General features: G+C 48.5%; 2 protein-coding genes across 2 annotated transcripts in view; one reads left to right on the plus strand and one right to left on the minus strand.

Annotated features, from left to right (window-relative positions):
• Positions 1 to 27,688, minus strand: part of LOC144823935 (sperm-specific sodium:proton exchanger-like) — a 5,382,759-nt gene that overhangs the window by 2,654,680 nt on the left and 2,700,391 nt on the right. The gene's annotated exons all lie outside the window — the stretch shown is intronic.
• Positions 6,864 to 9,311, plus strand: LOC144825193 (uncharacterized). Its single transcript, XM_078684043.1, has one exon. The coding sequence runs from the start codon at positions 6,864 to 6,866 to the stop codon at positions 9,309 to 9,311; it is 2,448 nt and encodes an 815-aa protein (XP_078540169.1).

The raw sequence follows: 27,688 nt of genomic DNA on the forward strand, positions 1-27,688 counted from the left end.
TGGTTGGACAAGGTACGGGGAAGAATTTCGGCCCTTGTGACCCAGCATCTGCATCATCGCTAAGAAGCCAATAGTCTAGGCGGGACCAGCTTTTAAATGCCGGAGCAACATGTGTTCCAGCAAGAACACCTTCAAGTCGCACCCGCCAAGAGTCCACCAGTCCCATTTCCGCCATGGCCCCTCGGATGCAATGGGTCACTCTAACCATGCGAGCCCCAGACGGGTCAGATTTATCAATGGAGGGGTTTAAGTGGGTGTTGAGGTCGCCTCCCCATAATATAGCAGACTCCGGCCAAGAGCGCAATACCTCGAGCTTGTGAAGGTAGGGTGTGGCATCATCTACTACAGGGCAGTATGTGTTGATAATGGTGACCATCTGTAGCCCTAGCTTCCCCTGCACAATAGCCCAGCAGCCTTCAGAATCGGCACTTGTGTGGAGAGCCTGGAATGGAACCCCTTTCTTAATAAGAATGAGCACACCCCGAGCGTAAGTGGAAAATGATACAGCCAGCCGATAAGCGGCCCATCTGCCAGCGATTTTACCTTCACTGTGCTTGTTAAGGTGAGTCTCCTGTAATAAAGCAACTTTCAACTCATGCCTGTCCAAGTACGCTAGTACTCGCCGTGATTTTTGTGGTGTGTTTAAACCTCGTATATTCCACGACATGCATTTAATCGCATTACCCCTCAGTGGACACACCAGTGCGTTAAATGATGAGAGACATTACAGTTAGTATGTACGTGGTAAATTAATAAAAACCATACAAATCATTGACAAACCAATCACTGCAATTGCGGCATAGAACATAGAAACCATCTTCCCTCCCACCACCCACTTCAGCTTCCCCAATGTGCAAAAGGTTCCCCCCTATCAGCCCAACTCTCAAAGGCATCAACCCAGTAGTCTGCAACCACCCAGGGGTCCACTGGGTGATACCGAACCAAAGCAAAAACAGAAAACAAAACAATCGGGGAATACCCATGAGGGACCATACGGCATGTTATACCTCCCAATCTTGTGGGGAGGGGCCGCAGGATCGATATAGCATCCACCCTCCCGCAGCCAACCCATCGATACAGCAAAAAAAAAGAGTCTGGAGCGTAATATTAGCAGCAAGGTACATTAAGACTGCTTCAGAGGCACGCCCCTACTTTTTTGCGTGTTCGCGGGGCTTTTTGCATGTTCGCGGGACGCTTGCATGGCGAAGTTACCCATGTGGTCGTGTATGGGCACAGCACCCTCTGGTTCACCACTGCCACCCTCTGGTTCATCACTGCCACCCTCTGGTTCTCCACTGCCACCCTTTGGTTCACCCCTGCCACGCTCTGGTTCACCCCTGCCACCCTCTGGTTCACCACTGCCACCCTCTGGTTCAGCACTGCCACTCTCTGGTTCAGCACTGTCACCCTCTGGTTCACCACTGCCACCCTCTGGTTCATCACTGTCACCCTCTGGTTCATCACTGCCACCCTCTGGTTCACCACTGCCACCCTCTACCGAGACCTTTTGTGACGCAGCGGCAGCACAAAAGATGCGCCATGGTGCTTGGTATTAACAACGTGACGCATCTGAGAGATGCGTCACGTTGTAAATCCCTGCGCCATCAGGAGGCGTTCCTGCGCAGGGGAGGGCGTTCCTGCGCAGGAACGCCTCCTAAAAGTGGCTAAGTGAAATCTACAAGAATTCACTCAGTCCCTTTTTGGCCAATGCTGCGTCAAAACCCTGTGCCTGCTTGAAGCAGGCGCAAGGCTTGATGCAGCATTGGGGAGATAGGGCCCCCCAGAGCATTGCTGGAGCTGCGTCGCAAGCGTGACGCAACTCCAGCAATGCGCTGCTTTTACGGCACAGATGCGTGACGCATCTGTGGTGTTTTTGCCACATGGTGCACTGCATTGTAAATGCGGCGCACCATGGCACAATAACTGGCGCATCCCTGGGGATACGCCAGTTATTGTAAATCGGCCCCTATACATTTAGCCAACGAGGGAGCACTTACTGATTAGACAGTAGAAAGTACTCTAGTTGAGTAGAGGTATTGCACAAAAAGGTGGCATCTTTGTGGACAAACACGCAGGGCGGGATTCATTCTGCCCCCTGTTAGACTCGTTTTTTGCGCCCTTCTGCCCTCTGTTAGACTTGTTTTTCCCTTGATTTTCTGCCCTTCTGCCCCCGTTAGACTCGTTTTTTGTGCCCTTCTGCCCTCTGTTATTCCCTTGTTTTTGTGCCCTTCTGCCCTCTGTTAGACTCGTTTTTTGTGCCCTTCTGCCCTCTGTTAGACTCGTTTTTCCCTTGTTTTTCTGCCCTTCTGTTCTCTATTAGACTGTTTTTTTGTGCCCTTCTGCCCTCTGTTAGACTCATTTTTCCCTTGTTTTTCGGCCCTTCTGCCCTTTGTTAGACTGCTTTTTGTGCCTTTCTGCCCTCTGCATCACCACATCATCACTCAGCGCTACCCCAGCATCACTCAGCACCACCACATTATCACTCAGCACCACCACATTATCACTCAGCACCACCACAGCACCACTTAGCGCCACCACAGCACCACTCACCACCACCACATTATCACTCAGCACCAACACAGCACCACTCAGCACCACCACAGCATCACTCAGCACCACCACAGCACCACTCAGCACCACCACAGCATCACTCAGCACCACCACAGCACCACTCAGCGCCACCACAGCATCACTCAGCGCCACCACAGCATCACTCAGCACCACCACATTATCACTCAGCACCACCACAGCACCACTCAACACCACCACAGCATCACTCAGCACCACCACAGCATCACTCAGCACCACCACAGCACCACTCAGCACCACCCCAGCATCACTCAGCACCATCCCAGTATCACTCAGCACCACCACAGCACCACTCAGCATCACCACAGCACCACTCAGCACCACCACAGCACCACTCAGCGCCACCCCAGCATCAATCTGTGCAACCATTCAACAACAACTGGTTCAAATATGTTCTCTCAATGTTTCAAACTTTATTACAAATGTCACAAAAAGATGTTAATATTTCACTTCTGTTCTTGGATTTTCGTCACAATAAAATACAGTGAACATAATCTTCACAAAGGTTATTTACAAAAGTTTTAGCTATTGCCATTATAAATTAAAATCACTTTTATTTAAGTATTAATTATTTAAAAAAATTAAAAGCCATTGTAATTAGTAATATCAATACAGTTAAGTCACGTAAATACAAAACATGTTGCATTACAAATGCTATAGGTGTCACATTTGCGAAAGTTATAACTATTGGCATTGTAAATGACAAAGCTATTAATTTAGCTATTTTCAAAACCAACACATAAATAAAAAAAATTGTCATTTACAAGACCAATAGCTCAAACTTTCCTAATGCGAGACCTATTGCATTGCAAATGCTTATTTTTATACCTGTCAGTGCTTCCTGTTGAGGTTTAATTTTCGTGACAGGAGCCTCATTGCCTACTTGTAACTATTCTTTGACCCTGCTTCAAGGGTCAGAGCAGGGTCAGAGAATAGTTGCAAGTAGGCAACGAGGCGCGAGGAAGCACTTACAGGCTTACAGCAGCAGGTGCCCAAGTTGAAGTTAATTTCTTTGTAACCCTTTTGTAAAAGGTTACAAAAAATTAGCTTAAACTTTTGCACCTGCTGCTGTAACCCTGTAAGTGCTTGGCTGAAATTCGTCCCCGCTGATTCGCGGATTATACCGCGAAATCGCGAAAAATCCGCAAATTCCACGAGCGGAACGAATTTTCAGCCCATGCCTAATAAACAGATGCCACCCTAAGAGCGGTGTACGGGGCAGGACCCAGCCTAGGGCATACCCAACCAGAGGACTCATGACTGTCCATCACTCCCCCATTACACCATAATCACAAGTCAACTTACTCTGGGCAGCAGAGTCTAGCAGTTAGAACACTTTGGAGATTACATTGTGGAACTAGAGCAATGCAGGAAAAAAGGAAAAAGCGCCCAGTCGCATCATAGTTATAAGTAAGAGTCTCAATCATCCACATCTAACATGTGTGCAGGGGTGTTCTTGCGACAACGTTGTGACTTGGCATAGTCCATAGCCAGTTTGGGGCTTGTGAAGATCTTCGCTGTATCTGCCTCTCCGAAGTGCAGCCGCACCGGATAAAGAATGGCCTATGGAACATGTTCTTGTATCAGTAGTTTTTTAACCCCTTTAAATTCTTTCCTGGCCACCTGGACAGTGGCTGTAAAGTCTGGAAAAAACGTTGGCACGTTACCTTGATAGTTAATGGTGTCCTTTTGGTGAGTGAAGCGTAAGACCGTATCGCGATCTCTGAAGTTTAAGAGCCGAGCGATGATTGGTCTCGCTGGAGCACCAGGGGGAGGACGCGCTGCGAGCGACCTGAGGGCGCGCTCCACAGCAAACATGGCCGACAGGCTATCCGCTCCACAGACCTCCAGCAATAGCATTTCCACATAGTCCTCAAGTTTCCCTACATTTGTGGTCTCCGGAAGGCCCAGTATGCTCACATTATCACGCCGCGAGCGCGCCTCAATGTCCTCGTTTTTGGCTTGTATGACGGCCAAGAGTTTAGTGATGTCAGATGTCTTTGTGGTGACTTGCTTTAATCCATCTTCTGTGTCAGAGATACGCTGTTCTGCTTCACCCAGACGTGCGGCTTGCCTATCCAGTTTGGAAGAAAAATGGTCCATCCTCCTATTCAACGCTTCAATGTTGCCGTCGATGGCATGTAGGCTCGCCTGCATAGCCGCTAGAGACTTCTCCAGTGTGGTGGACGGCAGTGTAGCGGCCTCAAGTTCAGAGTCAGATGCTGCACTTTGCGCGGACTTAGTTCCTCTGCGCTTGTCAAACATCAACCGAGGTTGAGATTTATCTGGCTTCCCCATGTCGGCTTATTGTCGCAGAAGGGATTGAGAAGGTAAGGAGATGCCCCGGGGGCCCGCCACCCGCTGTGCGCCAGAGGTCTTCAATCCCATAGTCGGGCAGCATCAGAAGGGGCTCCAAGCGACGGTCTCCTACTCGTCGAAGTAATTGCGTGCCAAAGGGACAACAATACGGGCAGCACTAAATGTTACTGCACACACTATTGTAGGACCACACATGGTCCTTGGGGAAGGCGCTAGCAAGAAAACAAGCACACAATATGCATCAATGTGAAGTCCTCAATATAAGAGTTGTGAAGTCCAGTGCCCAGTACGCATGAAGGGGTCTGAGAACGGTTAATCACCATGTATACTCCGGCTATCCCCACGCTCAAGAGACCGACCGATGAAGGGAGCACGCAAGCCTGAAGCGTTGCTGGGGTGCCGCTACGGTTCAGTGGCAGGTCTGGGACGCACACACCCTACCACAGAGTCCGCGCTGATGTGGGATCGCCACGTGGTTCCCAGATACGGCACTAGTATCAGAACGAGCATACAGTCTGCGCCAAGGGTAATCTTCAATATATTAGTCTTATAGTCCAGTGCCCATCACGTGCTAGGGGGCCAAAGGGTAGTTCAACACCATATGCACCCCAGCTGTCCCCGCGCTCGGGAGTCCGCTCAGTTATGTAGTTCTGAAAATTCTGAACTTGTGAATAAAACTTCGTCGTAGCATGACGATATTTATATCAAAAGACCGAAAATGGCTAGTACACTATGTACAAGCATTTTCGTCATACTCGAGTGACGATTTCACCTCGAAATCGTCATTATCGTCCTGAACCCTTGGCTTCCATTTTGTGTACGGCAGCCATTTTGTGGGTTGCCCTCACATAGGCTTATAATACAGCTAAATTCGATTCCAAAGGACACGTACACCTTAATTGACTTCTCTCTGACCTGGGCAAGCTGAAACCATTGCCCCAGGCTGAACCTGCCCGGCCAGTTCCTTTCCCAGTGGCCGAGCGAGATAGCATCAAGGCACAGCCTGCCATAAAACCTTTTCATCGCACACACACCCTGCCTATGCTTGCTCCCACCTGTCCCTGTTCCTTTCTTTTTACTTGCTTTACGAGGAGGAGGTGCCCGTTTTTATTGGGGGTACACTGATATCTGATGAAAATGTTGGGCCTTGCCGGGTAATTTATTGTGGGCTGAACAAATTGGAATGTGGGCTTGTCATCATGACTCTGCTTTTCCTTTGTAGTGAAAACATGTGAATGGTATACTAAAATGTGAAGAATGTTTGCCTAAAGCACAATATTTCGTATAAAAAGAGAAGCCTCGTTTTGTAGGATTGAGCAGTCTCCTGAGAATATACACACCGTGTTGTTGTACTTCTAGGACGCCTGTTACTTGGTTGCAGCCAATAAATTCGATCTTTGACTTCACCTAGAAGACTCTGAGTTTCTGTGTCTGAATCAGGAAAGTACTTGAGGTCTTAGGGTGTACCCTGACACCACTGGGTTACCGGTTCGGTACCGGTTCTGAAAAACCCAGTACCTCAGCTGGCGCCCAACGTGGGGCGATACCAACGGTACCGGTCCAAGCCAGAGGTTCGTGAGGAGCTTCGTGTGAACATTCTGAAGGAAGGCCGCCACTTCATCGACCCCTGCATGTCGATGTGGTCCGAAAGTCTTGCTGCGAGGTTCCCCGCTTCCCGACGTCTACAAAGGACTGCTGCCCTGGCTATCGCCCTGATTTGGACCCTTGATGTTTGGTAGAGCGAAACGATAGACGAGTCTTCTGGTGACGTCATCGATATCTCAGTTAAGTATAAGTGGAGCGTCTCCCAGTCCTTAGTTGGTTCTTAGTTTTCGGTATCCCTTCGGGATCTTTGATTTGGAACTTGCAAGTACCAAAGCCGAAGGACTCGTGTATTCACGAGAATATCGTAATCGATAATCCTTTGAAGTTTGAAGCTAGACTAGAGAGCGAAGATGCCTGGTCTTAGCAGACTTGGAAATTTGTTTTGTCTTGGTTGTAATAAAATGGATTCCCGATTGGAGGACTCGTGTCCGGTTCCTCCGATTGGAACTCCAACTTATGAATTGTATGTGAAACATGGAGTAGGCCCCATCACATATAATGAAGTGTGGATCAAATACACCAGAAAAGATGGTGTTTTAAAATGGCCCCAATATGGTAGCTTTGACATGGAAATCTTAGATAACCTCGAAGTTAAACGTTTTAAGAAGAAAGCCCGGCCGGCGATGTTTGACTCTTTCCGCCTATGGCGTAAGGAAGCCAAACAGAAGGAAATTAAATTAGCGAAGAAAAATAAGAGAGAAAGGGGTATTTCGATAATGCAAGCTGCTATGCAGTTTAAAGACAATGAAGAAGAACAGATGAGTGAGCAGTTGCACAGGCAACGTAAAATGGTAATAGATAAATGCTACCCAGTTTTGCCGCCTCTTCAGCAAGATGCAGCAAAAGAGCTTGAAAAAGATCCCCTAATGTCGCATTTGTTAAGTTCGCCACCCCCTTATGCGCAAAATGCTACAGCACCTCCGCAACCTTTAGCTGCGCAACCCGTGGTTGCATTGCCTCCTGCTCCTCTACAGCACCCACCAGCTGTTCTTCAGTTGGCTCCTACTCCTCCGGTGCAGCTTCCTCAAGGGCCACGGGCTTTTACATCTGCTCCTCCTATACTTCCTACAACTTTAACTACTATAACGACTACCACTCCTGGTACTCCTCCTGATACTGCCTCTGCATCTGCCTTGCCTCACCCTGCTTTCCCGCTGGTATTTTGGTCGACTTCTCCTTCTGTTCGTCAGAGAGTGGCTAGTACTGTTACTAGTATTCTATATCCTTTCTTTGGAGCGGCAAGTCCGGCTCCTGTCTTTGAGCGCACACAGTTGCGTAGCCAACTGCCTGATTCTAGGGAGAAGGAAACGTTGAATCATTTGGCACATAGATGGGTGACCGACCCGATGAAATATGATCTCGAATCTGTTATGGATGTCTTCCATCAGTGGGAAGCATCAAGGCAGAGATACGTTTTTGAGAAAATGTGTGCTTTTCTGTGTGAAGATTTAGAGGACAATGATTTGGACTCTAATCCGCCCGAGTTGAGCCATGTACGGTTCGAGTTTTCAAAAGGCGCAATCGTGGGTTCAGATGTTAAGAGAGCAGTTGCGACATTGTTGTCATTAAGGACTGAAGGTGTTTCTCGGTCATTGTTTGAGTCTGATTCCTCTGTTGAAAGGAAGGTGAGACAGTATCCCATGAGAGAAGTTCCCCCACAATGGAGGGAAGGGGACGCGAATGCTAATCCGATTATTCTGCCACACTTTCAGCGTGTGTGGGTACATGTCCCATGGAAGCGAGCTGAAGTTTTGGCCCTTAAGCAGACATTGCCTGATCCCCATAAAAATCCTGCAGGCTATTACAAAGAACTGTCACAAACTGCTGGCTCATGCATCATGAATTTAGCGGATATAGATATGTTGTTTGGGAATGTTGTTCCACAGCCTTTATGGGGAAAGATTCGTCATACAGATCATGATCAGGAGTTGGGTGACTCATGGGCTAATATTGCTGCTGCAGATGCCCTACAAATTGGTGGTGCTAAACCTGAGCCTTTAGTAGCAGAACTTCCTGGTAAGATCATTGATTACATGAAAACTATAATGCCTGCCATGCGAGTAAATTGGGATAAATTGTCTGCATGCAAGCAGAAGAAAGATGAAACAGTGTCTGATTTCTTCACCAGGTTTGAAGAGACGTTTGTCGACCACAGTGGTCAAGATATGAGCACAGAAGGTGGCCAACGATTGTTCGTCGATAAATTTGTGCATAATTTACTTCCCGAGTTGTGTAAAAAGTTAAAAGATTCAGAGAGTTCTTGGGCAGTTTCCTCTTCAGCACAGATATTGGCTACTGCACAGTATTATGAAAATAGAGACAAAGATGAGAAAGATAAAGCAGAGAAGAAAACTAAAGAGTTGAAAACAAAGGTTCTGTTACAGCAAGCGTACCCGCCACGTGGTGGTCAAAATAGTGGTGCACAGAGTAACTATCAGAATAACTATCAGCAGCCTCAACAGTTTCAGAGGAGCTCGCAAAGAGTCGAGTATACTCAACCACGTGTCCCTATAGGTCCCAATCAGTGTTCATATTGTAAGGAAGAGGGCCATTTTAAGTATAGTTTCCCTGTTTTGTTACAGCGCGCGAATGGTGTCTCAGGTGCACGAGGTCGAGGTGTTCAGCAAGCACCTAGAGGTAGAGGACGTGGAAATTTCCCCCAGAATGCTCGTTCCTTTCCGCCTCAGAATTCAATGAATAGTTTTGATCAGCAGAATAACGCGTCTGGTAGGACAGCTCAGTACTATGCTGATGATTACTATGCAGAAGATGAGCATATGGAAGGTAATGATTGCTAGGACAGCCATAGACAAAGAGAGGGAGTTGTTTCAGTTCCAGTAGATCAGAGTGGACCTTACGTTGAGGTGATTACATCAGGTGTGTCAGAGCCTTTTCTGTTGGATACTGGTGCTACAAAGAGTTCTATTATGCACTCTAAACTCCCTGGCGCACCTTTGTCTGGCGAAACGAATGTATCAGTAGGTTTTTCTGGTGCCCCAGTTAGGAATCCGATTTCTGACCCTTTGTCCCTTTCTGTTGGACCATGTGAATTTGAAGCACCCCTTATTCTGACAACAGGTTGTGGTGAAAACCTGTTAGGATTAGATTTGCTGAAAAGATTGTATGCGACTTTGTACTGTTCTCCTTCTGGAGTACAACTTACACTGGGTAAGAAAGTGGTTTCTCCAATGTATTTGTCAAGGGATAAACTTCCGACAGAATTGTCGTTTCTTCCTGATATTCTTTGGGCTACTGGTCCTAATGATGTAGGACTTTTGGACATACCGCCATATGTTGTAACATTGAAAGCCAATGTTAAAATGCCACGAATTCCCCAATACAAAATCTCTAGTGAAGGTGAAAAAGCTTTACTAGCGATCATTTATGATCTGATTGAAAAAGATGTAATTGAAGAGACAAGAGGCAACGTTTGCAATAGTCCTGTTCTGCCTGTTTTGAAACGAACTGACCCTTCTCAGCCACCTGTGTACCGATTTGTGATTGATCTTAGAGAGGTGAATAAAATAGTTGTGCCACAATTTCCAGTTGTACCTGACATTACTGCCCTATTGACTATGATTCCAGCTTCTGCCACCTGGTTTTCGGTGATTGACTTGAAGAAGACTTGAAGAATGCTTTCTTCAGGATCCCGATTGCAGAGGAGAGTAGGGATATTTTTGGCTTCAGTTTAGGAGGACGAAGCTTCCGCTTTAAACGCGCTCCCCAGGGCTACTGTGAAAGTCCATCAATATATAGTCAAGCTCTAAAAACACAGCTTGATACGATTGTTTTACCTGATGGCGCTACCCTCATTCAGTATGTTGATGATTTGCTTGTTGCTGCAGATACTGAGGAAATCTGTAAAGAAGCCACGTTGTCTTTATTGCGTCATTTGTGTGATTTGCATCACAAAGTGTCTCTCTCAAAATTGCAATATTGTCGACAAGAAGTGACCTACTTAGGTCATCTCTTATCGAAGGAGGGAAGGAAACTGACCCCAGAAAGAATTCAGGCAATAGCGAAATTGAGTGTGCCAAGAACACAGAGAGAAGTGCGTGCTTTCTTGGGCATTACATCATATTGCAGACAATGGATACCAAATTTATTCGTTATTGGCCAAACCTTTGGTGGCATTAACTTGTAAAGATACACCGAATCCCGTCCCTTGGTCTGAAGAGTGTCAGAAAAGTTTTTCTGAATTGCGCAATGCATTATGTTCGGCTCCTGTGTTGGGTACCCCCAACTACAGTAAGCCCTTTACATTGTATGTCCATGAGAAAGAAGGTTGTGCATTGTCAGTGTTGACACAGTTGTTTGGAGACAAGCAGCGTCCATGTGCGTATTTTTCGTCGACTTTGGACCCGGTAGCTAAAGCATTGCCGAGTTGTTTAAGAGCAACAGCAGCAGCAGCTGTTTCTATTCGACAGTCTGCTGGTTTAGTGATGAATAACACGTTAATTGTGATGGTTCCACATGCAGTGGACATGTTGTTAAACAGAACCAAGACACAGCACTTAACTAGTGCTCGATTGTCAGGTTACGAGTTGACATTGTTAGCGAGTCATGTGCACATAAAAAGATGCAACACACTTAACCCAGCTACGTTGTTGCCAATTGTAACAGAATTAGATGATTCAGAACAGCATGATTGTTTTCTTAGAACAGAAGAAGAAACGAAAGGGAGAATAGACCTCCAGGACACTCCTCTTGTGAATTGTGATGGTACCTTATGGGTGGATGGTTCATGCTTCAAGCTTCCGAATGGTGATACGACTGCAGCATATGCTGTCACGACTTTGCATACGATTGTTGAAGCTGCACGTATCCCACATAATTCAGCTCAAGCAGCAGAATTGATTGCACTTACAGTCAGTCAGTCAAAATACACTTTATTCGATTTTTGTTAAAATCACAAAAGACAAGAAAAATACATACATTAAAAACATTTTAAAAATACCCACAATTCATTTTGTTTTTACCCAGTGTCCGTCAAAAAGTCACTTAATTAATCACCATAATATATAAAATAAATTTACAATTAATATATTGGTTTTTAGTTTAAAACAGTACAGTTCTAGGGATATTTTTGTTTCTTCCTCTGTATGCGGCTGTTAGAAAACTTGCTACACAAAAAGTGACGTGTGCATCCGGTAATCTTTGAAGATAAAACAAGGCTGGTCTCACTTGTATAAAGCCAAGAGTTTTCAGGAGGGGGGTTAGATATTTTCTCCTCTCCGTGTTATAAAATGCACAAAAGAACAGAAAATGGAGAGTGTCCTGGTTAGAAAACTGGTCACACTCGCAGGGTGGTGCATGCTCCGGTTTACCCCACGTAGGGAAGTTGCCTAATGAATAGTGGATCAGATTCATTCTAAATCTGGTTAACAGAAATCTGTGCAAGGGTTTAGAAACATATTGCAGGTATGGTTCCATCAAGGGGGAAGAGGACAAAACCAAGTGTGCTCTTACTAGTGGTTTGTTAGCTTCAGACTCTTCTCTCTCTGAGCGTGTCCTCCCCTGGAATTCCTTCTTAATCCATGCAATATCCACTTTCCTAATTATTGACGGTGTTGTGTATAGGTCAGGTCTCCCGAGGGCAGTGAATGATGCCTTTATATATCTCAGCCAGGGTATTTTCATTGCCCCCTCCCTTGCAATCACATCTTTAAGAATTGTGTGGTTTAAGGACAACTCAGTATTTAACCAGGTATTGGCCCAAAAAAGTAAAGGGGCCATTTTCAGTCCATCTATGATATAAGGTAGGCCAACTTCTTCATGTATGGAGTAGGTAGGTGTGGAGTTTGGAACCGACAAGATTCTTCTAATAAGCTTGTTCTCTACCCTCTGTATACTGTCCAGGTTGGTATAACCCCACAATGCTGCGCCATATGAAGCTATAGAAATGCATTTACTTTTGTAAACTTTTAACACAGCTTCCATTGGTTTAGCCCCTAGTCTTTTAGTAAAATCCATCAGGGCTGCTGTGGACCGGGCTAAAGAAATATGCTTGGCCTTTATTTGCGGAACCCAGGAGCCCTTCTCGTCAAACAGGACCCCTAAGTAAGGAAAAACCGGGACCCTGGAGAGAACCTCGCCATTACAGAAGAAGGTTTTTGTGTGTGATCTGTTTTTCTGCGGACCCACGATCATTGTGTGCGATTTGATCACGTTGATTTTTAAGTCTAATTTAGCCATAAAAGAACCAAAACGCTCCAAAAGGGTCTGTAGACCAATGCCCGTGCGGGCGATGAGAACAGCATCATCCGCATATAAGAGAGCCGGAATCTGCTTCCCACCTACCCGCGGGACATCAGCGTTGCCTGCTAATAAGGACTTCCCTAGATCATTAATATAAATGGTAAATAAAAGTGGGGCCAAAATGCAGCCTTGGCGAACACCCTTATTTGACCTAAAGCTGTCAGAGCATCGCCCTTCCCTGGTTACCCGGACTTTTGCAGTAAGTCCTTGATGCAAACTTGCTATAAGGGCCACCAAGGAATCCTCGATGCCAAGCTCACGGAGTATAGCCCAGAGCTTAGCCCTATTAACCAAGTCGAAGGCCGAGGAGAGGTCCATAAAGGCTAAATATAGTGAGCCCTCCCCGGCCACCGTGTACTTAGATATTAGGAGATGTAAATTTGAACATTGCTCTAAGGTTCCCCGTTTTTCCCTAAAGCCATATTGAATCTCTGCGAGGCCCCCACAAAGCTCCAGGCTTGTTCTCAATTTAGTCAATAGTACTCTGCCCAGGATCTTGAAGGCAGAGTCTATTAAAGAAATTGGGCGGTAGCATCCCGGGTTCTCCCTATCTCCTTTTTTGAAGATGGGTACTATGACAGATGTATTCCAAGTTTCTGGAAAACATCCATCATTTGCAGCCCTAAAAACATTTGTGAGGACTTTAGACCAGGTGGTTGGGGCGTATATAAAAAAGTCTACCGGGACTCCGTCTGGGCCCGGAGCCTTATTCTTCGTGGAGTCCATTATAGCTTTATATACCTCCTCCTCGTTGAATTCTACTGCCGCTAGCCCCCTGGTCAGTCCTATATCGTTTCCCTTCACAGAGTCATTACCGCCATATATGTTTTTAAAATGATCAACCCATTTCTCATCACTGATAATGCAGTCGGAGATTGTATTAGTCTCCCCAGAGAAGAATTGGTTATTTATAATGTCCCAGAATCTCTTACTATTACGTAGTATATCCACGTCAAGCAAGTCATTCCAGGCATTTTGTTTAATTGTGTTTTTCCTATTTTTGATAGCCAATTTATACTCCCGTCTTAATTTGGAGATTAAGATTTTATCCCTCGGCTTTGTTTTAAGTGCATTTTTCAGGTCTTTATGGGCTTTAGAACAATTTCTATCAAACCATTTATGAGGCTTGGGTGGCCGATTGGATTTGGGAACTGTGAGTTCTTCAGCTGTTTGTGAGCAAATAAGGTTAAAAGCTGAAACAATCTCTTTGTTAGTGGCATTTTGGTCTAGACAAATACACATGGGTTCCTCTATCTTCGGGCACAGGGAAGCCATAAAGGTTTCCTGGACCACCTTACCCCACTTAAGCCGTCTGCCCTGGTCACTGGGCACCGTCGATGTGCAAGCCCTAGGAAGACCCAGGTGTTTGCTCCATAAGTCACTCCAGTGAACCTGTGCAGAAACTGGATTGTGGTCACTATGTGGGGAGGCAGTTACCTCATATATCCCCATCTTAGAGGTTAAACCCTGAGAAACAAAAATGAAATCTATCACAGACCCACTTTCAGACCCTTTATAAGTGGGCAAAGATTCGTCACTACCAGTGCTGAGGGGTTCAAACATATTAAGGCTAGCAAGGAAAAATTCAAGCGCTTCCCCCGCTTTGGTGTGAACGAAGTGCAGATTGCCATTTTCAGTCTGACCCTCCAGGTTGCCTAAGTTACATTTTAAAACACATTTTTGAATGTTGAAGTCACCTAAAATTATGAAATCGAAATTAGTGCAAGATTTATGACTGTAATCGTTAAGAACATTTTCCAAGTGATCCACATGGGCTGTGTCTGTTTGTCTAACCCAAGAATTATAAAAATTTGAGACCACTAGGACCCGCCCTGGTGCGATAGTCCACTCTACCATTAAAATATTTGGGGAGCCAGACTCGTGTTGTTTAAACGTTCCTGCCAATTTAAGTGAAAAGAGGAGAACTAGTCCTCCCTTAGCTCTTCCTGCACTACTTGGAGTTGCAGGTATAGTAAAACTTGTAAACCCATCCAACCAGAAAGTTGGTGAGGTGTCCCATGTTTCTTGGAGGGCAATTACGTGGTTACTGGCTATGAAGTCTATCCATGTGGGATCTAGTCTTTTAGCTCTAGTGCCCGCCACGTTCCAACTAAGGAACCGACATGGAGTGAGTTCCACCTCCCCTAATGAAGCTAAAGGCGGTGTCTGGGTATATGTTAGTTGTTTATTAACTGCAAGCATAGGATCCTCCACCCTAACTATTTGGGGTTGCAGGGCCGAGTGTCTTTGCCCCTCTGATGTTTCTGCTTGGGCGCCCTTTTCTGTAATCCCCTTAGAGGCCTTATCTGTTTGTCAATCCACCCCCTCTAGGCCATTTAGACAGTTAAACCGATTGTAAATTGGGAGAAATGGTGCCAGTCTACCCAAAAGTGGCCAGGGATGAGAAGCCTGGCGATGCCCACTTCTTCCGACTCTCTCCCATCTATCATGATTTGGGGGTGGGTGGAGTGGGCCTGGGGTAATGGGGAAGAAGAAAGACACACGGAGGGTATGGATAGTAGATTCCCTTGATATATTTTCCCCTTGACATATATGCGACACCGTACCCTTGTCCCTGAAACTCACCAAAACACAGTCCCCAGTGATGGATTTCTGAGTTCTCCCCACCCATGGGACTCTTCTTACCATTATAATCTCATTGTTAAGGTGTCTCGGGAGGGGTCTATTTATATTTAACCACTTAATAACCCTAGTTTTTAGGGCACAAAAATCCTCTACTTCTCCTTCATCAAGTGGCGGGACCCCTGCCATAACTACTGTGAGGTCGTTAGTCTCGGGGGGTAGGTTAGGGCGACGGGGTCTTGCAGGGGGCTTTTTTTGGTGGTCCGGAATGTTATTGTCTATCGTATGTGCCTGAGGTACTAATGCAAGGGGGGGGTTAGACGTGTTAGCATGAGTTAAGTTGGTAGCTACAGAATTTGGTTGTAGGGGTTTTTGGAGGGCTACCCCATTTACAGCCTGAGGTGGAATTGGCGCTGGGTTGGCTACCCTATGTTTTGACCCTTGCGAGGCTACAGGGGTGGTGGTGGATGCTGAATCGCTTTCCTGTCGACCTCTGCGGGTTTTCAGACTTCCCAATGTGGCCTCCAATATGGTTAGTCTGATCTCGATCTTTTTTACGCTTTCGCTGATCGGGAGTAACAGTGATCTTAAGAGAAATTCCAAATTTCCCAGCGGCACAACAGAGAGGGGGACATTAACACTACTAATTCCTACATCTTTGCTCAAGGCGGGAACTGTAACTTCCTGCACATTAGATTTAGGGTGTGACTCTGCCAGTGGTTTTACAGTGGATACAGAATGTTTTAGGGATTTACCAAAGTCTAGGTGTAGATTTTTGGGTTTACCACCACCCTGCACTCCCTTTGCCCTTCTCCTGCGTTTTTTTGGGGGGGTCCCGGGATTACTTGTGTAGTGACTACTTTCAAATTGGGATGCCTATCTTTATGGGCTACGGGCGGTTGTGAGGTTAAAACAATAGTCCCCCTAACGGGACTGGAGCTAATAGGTAGAGCTGTGCTCGTAATTTCAGCTGGGGAGGTGTTCATACCCTCCCTTAACAGGAGTGGAACATCCTCAATTCGAGTTAACTCCTCCCTTGATGTAATAGATTGTTCTCCCATGGGGGTGTTTTTCAGGTTGTCCACTGATCGTCTCCGTTCCGCCCTTAACCTTGACAAATTTCCCTCTTTGTCCGCCTCCCCCACAGCCCGTGCAAAATACTTTTCAAGAGTCCCGCTTTTCACTCCACCCGGCTTCTGAGGGGTACTCTCCCTTGTCGGTGAGGGCATAATTAAGCTCCGGGGGGGTCAGTCAGTTATGCCTCCCAGGCGGGTGCAACAAAATAATAAATCCTGAAAATAACTGCACAATATAAAAAACCAAGAAAGTGGGCCCAGCCCGGCCTACTCCGGCCGGTGACGGCCTTGGACGGTCCCGCCCTTGTCCCGGGCTTCTCCCGGGCGCTTCCCGCGCGCTCCCGCGCAGCGGTGGTCCGGCACTCCTTTTAACACTGCAGCTATGTGATAGGCGGGGGGGCGTGGCCAGCGGGGAGAGCAGCCCAGGTGTTGCTAGTTGGGCGCGCAGGGGCTCCTGGTCGCTGGAGTCCCCTGCTTAGCTCGCAGCCCCGCTGGTTCTCTTGCCTACCCCCGCAGTCCTCCTCACTGGCTCCTCGAGGTGATCCCACGGCAAACGACGCGCTGCGGGACCCGCGAAGCGGGTCCGGCGAGTCGAAGGGTCAACAGCAGGTCCGCTGGGCAGCCGATGCAGCACGCTCCTCCCTCAGCAGCAGGGTGCGGTAGAAAAGTGTCCCGCAGACAAAGGGACAGCAGCAGCTTTTTAGTCCGTTGGCGGGGGGGCGTGGCCAGCGGGGAGAGCAGCCCAGGTGTTGCTAGTTGGGCGCGCAGGGGCTCCTGGTCGCTGGAGTCCCCTGCTTAGCTCGCAGCCCCGCTGGTTCTCTTGCCTACCCCCGCAGTCCTCCTCACTGGCTCCTCGAGGTGATCCCACGGCAAACGACGCGCTGCGGGACCCGCGAAGCGGGTCCGGCGAGTCGAAGGGTCAACAGCAGGTCCGCTGGGCAGCCGATGCAGCACGCTCCTCCCTCAGCAGCAGGGTGCGGTAGAAAAGTGTCCCGCAGACAAAGGGACAGCAGCAGCTTTTTAGTCCGTTGGCGGGGGGCGTGGCCAGCGGGGAGAGCAGCCCAGGTGTTGCTAGTTGGGCGCGCAGGGGCTCCTGGTCGCTGGAGTCCCCTGCTTAGCTCGCAGCCCCGCTGGTTCTCTTGCCTACCCCCGCAGTCCTCCTCACTGGCTCCTCGAGGTGATCCCACGGCAAACGACGCGCTGCGGGACCCGCGAAGCGGGTCCGGCGAGTCGAAGGGTCAACAGCAGGTCCGCTGGGCAGCCGATGCAGCACGCTCCTCCCTCAGCAGCAGGGTGCGGTAGAAAAGTGTCCCGCAGACAAAGGGACAGCAGCAGCTTTTTAGTCCGTTGGCGGGGGGGCGTGGCCAGCGGGGAGAGCAGCCCAGGTGTTGCTAGTTGGGCGCGCAGGGGCTCCTGGTCGCTGGAGTCCCCTGCTTAGCTCGCAGCCCCGCTGGTTCTCTTGCCTACCCCCGCAGTCCTCCTCACTGGCTCCTCGAGGTGATCCCACGGCAAACGACGCGCTGCGGGACCCGCGAAGCGGGTCCGGCGAGTCGAAGGGTCAACAGCAGGTCCGCTGGGCAGCCGATGCAGCACGCTCCTCCCTCAGCAGCAGGGTGCGGTAGAAAAGTGTCCCGCAGACAAAGGGACAGCAGCAGCTTTTTAGTCCGTTGGCGGGGGGGCGTGGCCAGCGGGGAGAGCAGCCCAGGTGTTGCTAGTTGGGCGCGCAGGGGCTCCTGGTCGCTGGAGTCCCCTGCTTAGCTCGCAGCCCCGCTGGTTCTCTTGCCTACCCCCGCAGTCCTCCTCACTGGCTCCTCGAGGTGATCCCACGGCAAACGATGCGCTGCGGGACCCGCGAAGCGGGTCCGGCGAGTCGAAGGGTCAACAGCAGGTCCGCTGGGCAGCCGATGCAGCACGCTCCTCCCTCAGCAGCAGGGTGCGGTAGAAAAGTGTCCCGCAGACAAAGGGACAGCAGCAGCTTTTTAGTCCGTTGGCGGGGGGGCGTGGCCAGCGGGGAGAGCAGCCCAGGTGTTGCTAGTTGGGCGCGCAGGGGCTCCTGGTCGCTGGAGTCCCCTGCTTAGCTCGCAGCCCCGCTGGTTCTCTTGCCTACCCCCGCAGTCCTCCTCACTGGCTCCTCGAGGTGATCCCACGGCAAACGACGCGCTGCGGGACCCGCGAAGCGGGTCCGGCGAGTCGAAGGGTCAACAGCAGGTCCGCTGGGCAGCCGATGCAGCACGCTCCTCCCTCAGCAGCAGGGTGCGGTAGAAAAGTGTCCCGCAGACAAAGGGACAGCAGCAGCTTTTTAGTCCGTTGGCGGGGGGGCGTGGCCAGCGGGGAGAGCAGCCCAGGTGTTGCTAGTTGGGCGCGCAGGGGCTCCTGGTCGCTGGAGTCCCCTGCTTAGCTCGCAGCCCCGCTGGTTCTCTTGCCTACCCCCGCAGTCCTCCTCACTGGCTCCTCGAGGTGATCCCACGGCAAACGACGCGCTGCGGGACCCGCGAAGCGGGTCCGGCGAGTCGAAGGGTCAACAGCAGGTCCGCTGGGCAGCCGATGCAGCACGCTCCTCCCTCAGCAGCAGGGTGCGGTAGAAAAGTGTCCCGCAGACAAAGGGACAGCAGCAGCTTTTTAGTCCGTTGGCGGGGGGGCGTGGCCAGCGGGGAGAGCAGCCCAGGTGTTGCTAGTTGGGCGCGCAGGGGCTCCTGGTCGCTGGAGTCCCCTGCTTAGCTCGCAGCCCCGCTGGTTCTCTTGCCTACCCCCGCAGTCCTCCTCACTGGCTCCTCGAGGTGATCCCACGGCAAACGACGCGCTGCGGGACCCGCGAAGCGGGTCCGGCGAGTCGAAGGGTCAACAGCAGGTCCGCTGGGCAGCCGATGCAGCACGCTCCTCCCTCAGCAGCAGGGTGCGGTAGAAAAGTGTCCCCGAGAGCATGTGTGTTGTCAAAAGGAATGAAAGTGACCATCTATACCGACAGCCAGTATGCATTTGGAGTGGCTCACAGTTTTGGACGATTGTGGAAAGAACGTGGGTTCCTGACTTCGCATGGAGCTAAGATACTGCATGATCAGTTGGTGAATGAGCTTCTTGAGTCACTGACTTTGCCGTTGCAAGTTGCAATTGTAAAATGCAGTGCTCACAAGAAAGTGACTGATGATGTTGGTCGTGGAAATGCATTTGCTGACGAAATCGCAAAAGAAACAGCGAGGAATGTGATGAGCCGAATGTATGTTGCAGACCCTGCAAGATGGGTTGGGGATGTTGGAATGTGTGAAGACACGATAGAGAGTGTGAAATCTATTCAAGCTGAAGCTACAGAGAAAGAGTTGAACATGTGGAGAGAAAGTACGGGTAAATTGGATGCCAATGGTTGTTGGGTTGAATTGTCAGAGCATCAGAGATGGTTGCTACCCGATGCGTACGTGCTTGCAGTGGTTACAATGGCTCATGGAATGGCTCACATCAGTGTGAAAGGGATTTGTAAGTTGTTGGCTCCAGTATGGCAAAATGCTGGAATTCCTAAGTGTGCAGAGAATGTGGTCAAGAATTGCATGGTGTGTCTGAAACACAATCCTGGTAGGGGAACCCCAACTCCAGCTGGTCATTTTGCACCTCCTACGTATCCGTTCGAGGTTTTACAGCTAGATTTCATCCACATGGAGAGGTGCAACAATTTAAAATACGTACTCGTTGTTGTTTGTGCCTTTTCAAGATGGGTGGAAGCCTGCCCCCTAAAAGACAACACTGCCTTATCCACAGCGAAAGCCCTTGTGAAAGAGTTCTTCCCCAGATTCGGAATGCCTAGAATGGTCTGGAGTGACAATGGAAGTTAATTTGTGGGTCGAGTGATGAAGAAAGTATGCGAAGGGCTAGGCATTCATCAGAAGTTCCACGCTGCAAATCACCCCCAATCAGCTGGATTAGTAGAATGCTACAACGGCACTTTAAAACTTAAACTGGCCAAAATTCAAGCGAGCTCTGGTCTTAAATGGCCTGACGCTCTCCCTTTAGCACTCCTATCAACCAGAATGACTGTGCATTCGCGAGTGGGACTTAGTCCCTATGAAATTGTTTTTGGCCGCCCGGCCAACATATGGGGAGTGCCAAGGCCCACAAAGTTCAGTGAAATCGAACACCCTGTTTTGCTTGATTATTTGTACGAATTGACGGCTAAATTGCGTGTTTTACACCAACAGGTCCATGACACCCTGCCTCCGGTCTCTGAAACTCCAGGTCATCAGATCGACCCTGGATCCTGGATTCCAGTAAAAAACTTCCAGCGAACAAAGAACGATCAGCCCAGGTGGACCGGACCGCATCTCGTTCTTCTCTCAACAAGATCAGCTGTTCGAGTGGAGGGGAAGAAAAACTGGATCGACGGGATCCACTGCAAGCGGATCTCTCTGCCTCTGCCATACGACCGGTGGGTCCAGGAGGGTGTCGCCGACTCAGAGACTGAAACTGTGCCACGTTTTCTGCCTTTCAGTGATGCACGTATAAAAGGAACACTTACTGAAAAAGAGAGCAACAACATTTTGCAACCAGCTGTATCACCGTCAGTTCCATTGGACACTCCTTTTCCGAGATCATACCATACCTGGAAAGCAAAGATACAATCTGAGGTCGAGAACTATGGACAAATAAAAACAAACCTTTTTTTTCATTGATATTTCTGAAAGCGCAGCTCTCCATCTGAGAAACGTGCTTATTTTTGTTTTTCGAACCGCCATCCGGGTTCCGCTGCTAGGGCCGCGATTGCCCAAAGTCTTTGGGGTGCAGCTGACGACGTTAGGTCGACAGTTCTGGTTGGTCTAAGGGAGTTGCCCTAGACTGACTGAAGCATTCCTTAGAAGAAACAACCTCCCATCGCAGGCAGCATTTTAGAGAGGATGGAGTTTTTCGAGATGGAGAGATCTGCCAAAACTGTGAACTTTAAAAACAAAATATGTAAAATGATGACAAAGAAAAGCTTTTTGATATTGTGCATTTTCATGTTATTCAGTGTGATGATATTTTCTATAGGTTATGTTTTATTCTCTTTTCGAGTAACATTTGCACCCACTACATCGCCTATACCTCCTCCTTCCACTCCTTCCACTGTTTCCTCACATTCTTTTCAACCCCTTCCTGAACACGAATCAGCTAGGAGATTAGAGTTTATTAATAACTCCTTTGTTCAGCTCTTGCACCAACACCAACTTGTAATGAACACGACTAACTGTTGGGTGTGTGGTCTTATGCCTGACACAACGGATAAAGGTATCCCTTATCTGATCCTGCCTTTCAGCCACAATGGTTCTGAGTGGGCATACAGAACAATGTTCATCTATGCACATGAAGTCTACCCCCTACGTTCTGTAACAGACAATCCTAAGAATAGTGCTCTAGTTAAGGGTATAGTAGATATGATAAAGGAAGACATTTCTTATGAGACTATCCCGAGAGATGAGACACTAGTATACATAGGATGGAACATAACCGGATATGGAGCTACTCAGAGTGAGAAACAGCAAGCTAAGAGATCTTCCCCGATTTGGATTGTATCCCATCAGGGTCACCTGTGTCTGCAAGGTAATGGCAAGAATCCCAGAGCTCAGGGAAGAGTATCTGCACTAAAACGTATGTTTTTGCAGCCCAGACTTCCCCTTCGTTTTTAGCAGCTAAGGGTACCTATTTCATCTGCCATGATAGAGCCTATACATGGTTGCCCCCTGACTTTTCGGGCACATGTTTTGTTTCGTTCCTGTTGCCTCCCACCTACACAGCAGCGGCAGATTACCACAAGACAAGGATAGTTAGAGGTGCCTTGAGTAAAGAAGACACTGCAGGACAAAAATTTGGGGACTTAGTAAAGGGTTTTCTGCCGTTCTAGGGATCGATGGCTAACAGCAGGAACATAAGGCAATTGACAAGGGTGGTTGAATCCACCGTGGTTGAAACAGCCGGTGCCCTTAGTCGGATCGTCTTATGACCCTTCAGAACAGGGTCGCATTAGATGTCATACTTGCAGACCGAGGTGGGGTATGTAAATTGATCCAATCGAGTTGCTGTGTTTTCATTCCAGATAACGCTCCAACAGTGTACCAGGCCATCTCCAAACTGCATAAGATTTCCGAATCTATTCATGTGGATAAAGGAGATTGGTCGTTAATGGGATGGTTCTGGGAACTGATACCCGCCTGGGTATGGAAAATTCTGATGGTCATTGGGATGGTCTTAACCATTCTTTTCCTGTTCTGTCTGTGCGTGCAGTGTGCTCCTGCAATATGTAGCCTCTGTGCTACATCATGTGTAAGGAAACCTGTATCAAGAGACGAGCTAAGTACTAGGATGATGTTACAGCAACATCTCAATGACTTTAGGAATATAGACCTGGACTCAGACTAGCATGAGGATAGGTTAATTGCCTATGTAAGGGCAAAAGGAGGGTTTGTAGTTCTGAAAATTCTGAACTCGTGAATAAAACTTCGTCGTAGCATGACGATTTTTATATCAAAAGACCGAAAATGGCTAGTACACTATGTACAAGCATTTTCGTCATATTCGAGTGACGATTTCACCTCGAAATCGTCATTATCGTCCTGAACCCTTGGCTTCCATTTTTTGTACGGCAGCCATTTTGTGGGTTGCCCTCACATAGGCTTATAATACAGCTAAATTCGATTCCAAAGGACACGTACACCTTAATTGACTTCTCTCTGACCTGGGCAAGCTGAAACCATTGCCCCAGGCTGAACCTGCCCGGCCAGTTCCTTTCCCAGTGGCCGAGCGAGATAGCATCAAGGCACAGCCTGCCATAAAACCTTTTCATCGCACACATACCCTGCCTCATCTTGCTCCCACCTGTCCCTGTTCCTTTCTTCTTACTTGCTTTACGAGGAGGAGGTGCCCGTTTTTATTGGGGGTACACCGATATCTGATGAAAATGTTGGGCCTTGCCGGGTAATTTATTGTGGGCTGAACAAATTGGAATGTGGGCTTGTCATCATGACTCTGCTTTTCCTTTGTAGTGAAAACATGTGAATGGTATACTAAAATGTGAAGAATGTTTGCCTAAAGCACAATATTTCGTATAAGAAGAGAAGCCTGATTTTGTAGGATTGAGCAGTCTCCTGAGAATATACACACCGTGTTGTTGTACTTCTAGGATGCCTGTTACTTGGTTGGAGCCAATAAATTCGATCTTTGACTTCACCTAGAAGACTCTCAGTTTCTGTGTCTGAATCAGGAAAGTACTCGAGGTCTTAGGGTGTACCCTGACACCACTGGGTTACCGGTTCGGTACCGGTTCTGAAAAACCCAGTACCTCAGTTAAAGGACCATGCAGGCCTGAATCGCTGCGTGGGGGCTGCTACAGGGCGATGGCAGGGCCAGGGGGCGCACGCCTTGCCGCAGTCTCCAGGGGGGGGGCACTCCGGTTGCCCCGCTCCTCAGTAGGTGGGCAGAATGACTCAGGCGGATCAGAGGAACCCCCAGGGGCGCTCCGCGTCACATAGAGCAGGCCCGCGGCCTACCTCAGCCACAGGAGCCGGGGCCTCACGATGGTCTTACCGCTCAAGGGCTCTCGGAGGAGGGAGCCACTCGTTCCTTCCACAGCGTTCACCGGAGATCTTCCCCGCCCACAGCGAGTGCCGCAGCGCCCCAGAGGACGTCCGTCGCCAAATCACCAAAGCGCCTCACAGGATACAGAGTCGCGGCCTCAGACAAAGCAGGCTCCTCGGCCCATGAGGTGCGCGTCCGCCATTTCAACTCAGACAACTCATCCAGGTAATCCAATCGCACAGCCAGGCGCCTCCCGGCACAAACAAGCACAGCGCCAGGTAGCCCCCGGTGTCAGCAGGGCATGTGCACTACATTTATCGATGGATGGCACAGTTGGAGGAGGATAAATGTAGGATAAATGCTGAGGCCGTCAGAGCTACACTAATGTGCGGCCATCTTGCCAGACGCCTAGCCACGCCCCCCCATCAATAAACATTTCCTGAGGCAAACATGTATTAATGAATCAGACTGCATGACCCAAGGACCCAATGTGTAGTGATTGTTTAGCTCTTCAATTCCTGGCGGCACAAGAGCCACGCCATGCATAATGTGTTGATTGGCTAGACATTTACAAGTTCTCAAAGGTGAGATCTATTGGCTATTGGCTATGCCAATGCTTTTTGTGAATGTTGCAATCTATGTATAGCAGCCCATGAACATGTAGACTAGGGTTTGAGTTTCCTGTCTGTCGCCGGTCTTCGGGGTGTAACAGCTCTTTCCCAATACAATGCCCTAAGATCCCATTCTCCGTGGCCTCCTATTGTGGTGTTTCAAATGTTGTGTGCATGTGATACCATGGCAAGGATAAATTCAAACTGGGCATTAAATGTATTCTGATAATTTGCACTTTTCTAAAATGGATTGGTTCAGACAGGTCCAACAGGTTATGTTTCGCTGTATTTTCTCAATACGTGGGTCTAGGTTATTCTAAATAATCCGCAGTGCTTTATTTAATCAAATCTCCAGCAATTTCATGTTTTCAGTAGTCCAACGAAATTACAAGTTTCCTACTGATTCTTTTTTATTGCTGGGGCATGGGGAAGATCCTCACATTTGTCCCAATAAATAAGCTATCCGGAGAAGGTGGAAATCTCCGAGATTAAAATGGCTAGGGCAGGTATCAACCATTCTGGGTCGTCTGAGAGACCCACCCAAAAATCACTGTCATAGAAGAAGCCTTTGGGTATGCCTCCCACTCCCCAGTGTCTGTATTCCTCTGATAAGAGGGTCATTTCCTATTGCTGTTGCCAGTGGTTCTAGTGCCATTATGAGCAATGGGGGGGGGGAGATTAGCCCTGTCTAGTACCTCTTCAGATGGTAATTGGCTATGAACTAAAGTTGTTACATGCCACTGCTGCTATGAGGTTGGAATATGGAGCCATTTAATCGTAGGCAGGAAGCCTCCTCCTATACCCAATTTTGTTTGTACTTGGAACAGGTAGTCCTATTCAACTGAGTCCGCATCCAGAGATACAGCTGCCTTTCCATGAAGATTGTGTTGAACTTGCCAGAATGCATGCAAATGTGACCATTGTAAGTGGGATGCCGATGCACAATGGGGAACAAAACCTTATTGTATGGGGTGTACTAACAAGAGCCTTGCTAGATAAATAGCCAAAGCTTATGTATATTTTAACAAATGCATGTATTCATCAAAACTGTTCTGTAACTCCCATAATGTAACAGATCCTAATTTGGTTTCAATGAGACAGAAACATGATGTGTTGAGCTTTGGGAGTGGTTGCATCCATGGGGTAATTTCTACAAAAAGTATATGAAAGAGAGTGTGAGATGCTGTCCACTAATTAAAGTGGGCACCTAGCACCAGTCCAAACAACCCTTATTGTGATTTAAGAGGTCAAAGATAACCTTAGAATGCTATTTAAGTAGTAGCTGTGAAGAGCAGCCTTCAGGATTAGTCTTGAAGGAATGTTAAGCAGCTTGTTTTACCAGAATGCAACCTTATATAGTTAAATGAAAGGAGAACCACACAGTAGTCATAAAAATATGTATTTATTAATATAACACTATCTAGTACAATACAGTATCTCCTACACGGAGATAATCACAAATCACACAATACGTAAACACAGAAATGACAGTAAATAGCACAAATACCCAGAGGGCCCGGGGGGGACCAAACCCTATGCTAAGAAAGTGGTATTCGAACCACAACTCGAGTCAAAACACTGTTGAAAGGATGTAGAATCTCTGGGACCCCAAAGAACCACCCATGGTGAGTATGTAGGGACCCCACCAGGACGGGTGAGGTGTGGGAACCCGACCGTGTACTCCATACAATTCTATGGGAAAATCTCGTTTGAGGTTTTAGAGTTTAAGGACCCTTCGCAGTGGACTTCGAAGAAAACCAGTGGAAGATAGGAGGTTCGAGAGCCACCTCACCCATGGATACCACGGTACCCAAGTTACCTATCCCAGGGAAGCTGGGTGCATTGGTCTGAAGTGGGGTCGGGAACCGCAGTCTAACCCAATGGAGGACTTCGACGAAGAGCTGCTGCTGGAAGGAAGAAAAGTGTCTATTAGAATCTAAAGGTGGATTCTTGTCAAAGAGTACCTGAAAGCAAAGGGGACAAAGTCTGGGTCACTCAGAAGTGACCAGGGGCTTGGTAGACGAATGCCCACCAATGCCAGGTGCTTCAGGTGCGTTGATGGAGTTCTTGACTCTGTAGCTACAGGAACCAGGAAACATCAAGGACGACCATGAACTGTCCCACAAAGTACTGCGGGGTTGGTGTCCGGCGGGAGCACCAACAAGCCTTGGGAACTGCAACCCACACAGAAGGTCAAGGATGTGTATGGTTCAGACCAGCAATGTCCAGGAGACTCACCAAGCACAGGGGAGTCAGGGCAAGCCTGGAACAACCATGGGAGCCCAATAAAAGAGTATTTTACCCTGAAATGGACCCACAGGCCAGAGTCACAGGAGTCGCAAGAGGACCTCAAGAGATTTCAGCAAAAAAAAGCCCACGGAGCACTCGATGCGAGTAGGCCAGGGTTCTTGGTAGGATATCGTGCCAGAGTTTGGGGCTACTTGGAGCCCACTGCACTTGTTCGGGAAATGCCAACAAGCATATGCACTTGCAAATGTGCACGGTGCACAGTAGTTCGGGTATTGCAGCCCCCACAAGGGCTTCTGACCTCAAACTTGGTGAGAGGGCAGCTCGGACCTCGTGGGATGTAGAACCCCACCTCCTGTGTTGCTGAAGCCTTTGGAGTATGTAGGAGCTCAGGGTCAATAGACTGGACAGCAGTGTGTGGTGCCTGCCAATGCAGGGGAGTCACTCCTGCACTCCAAGGGAGATGTCTTTGGTTGTCTTTGATGCTCCACAGGTTCTGCATGGATCCTGTATGGTGCATGGGCACAGACGATGCTTCAATCTGAGAGGAAGATGGAGTCTGGCCCAAACGAAGTCCAGAGTGTCCAGACGCTCGAAGTTCAGTGGTTTCTGGTTCAAAATCTTGACCATGTGAAATCTAGAGTCCTACAGCCAGGTCAGCCCTTTTTTACCCATAGGAGAGGGTTGGACAGATTCAGGGGACTCTCCCAGGGGAGCGTCTGGACAGTGGGGAGGTTACTCCCATGTCCTTTGTCCAGATTTGTGCCAGAGTGGGAGCCAACGGCTTCTAGGACTGGTTTGAACTGGACTATGCACAGGGACACCAAATGTGCCCCTCATGCAGACTTTCAGTCGCTTGTATGCGCACCC

Source organism: Lissotriton helveticus, chromosome 3_1 (genome assembly GCF_964261635.1).
Source record: "Lissotriton helveticus chromosome 3_1, aLisHel1.1, whole genome shotgun sequence".
Lineage (NCBI taxonomy): Eukaryota > Metazoa > Chordata > Amphibia > Caudata > Salamandridae > Lissotriton > Lissotriton helveticus.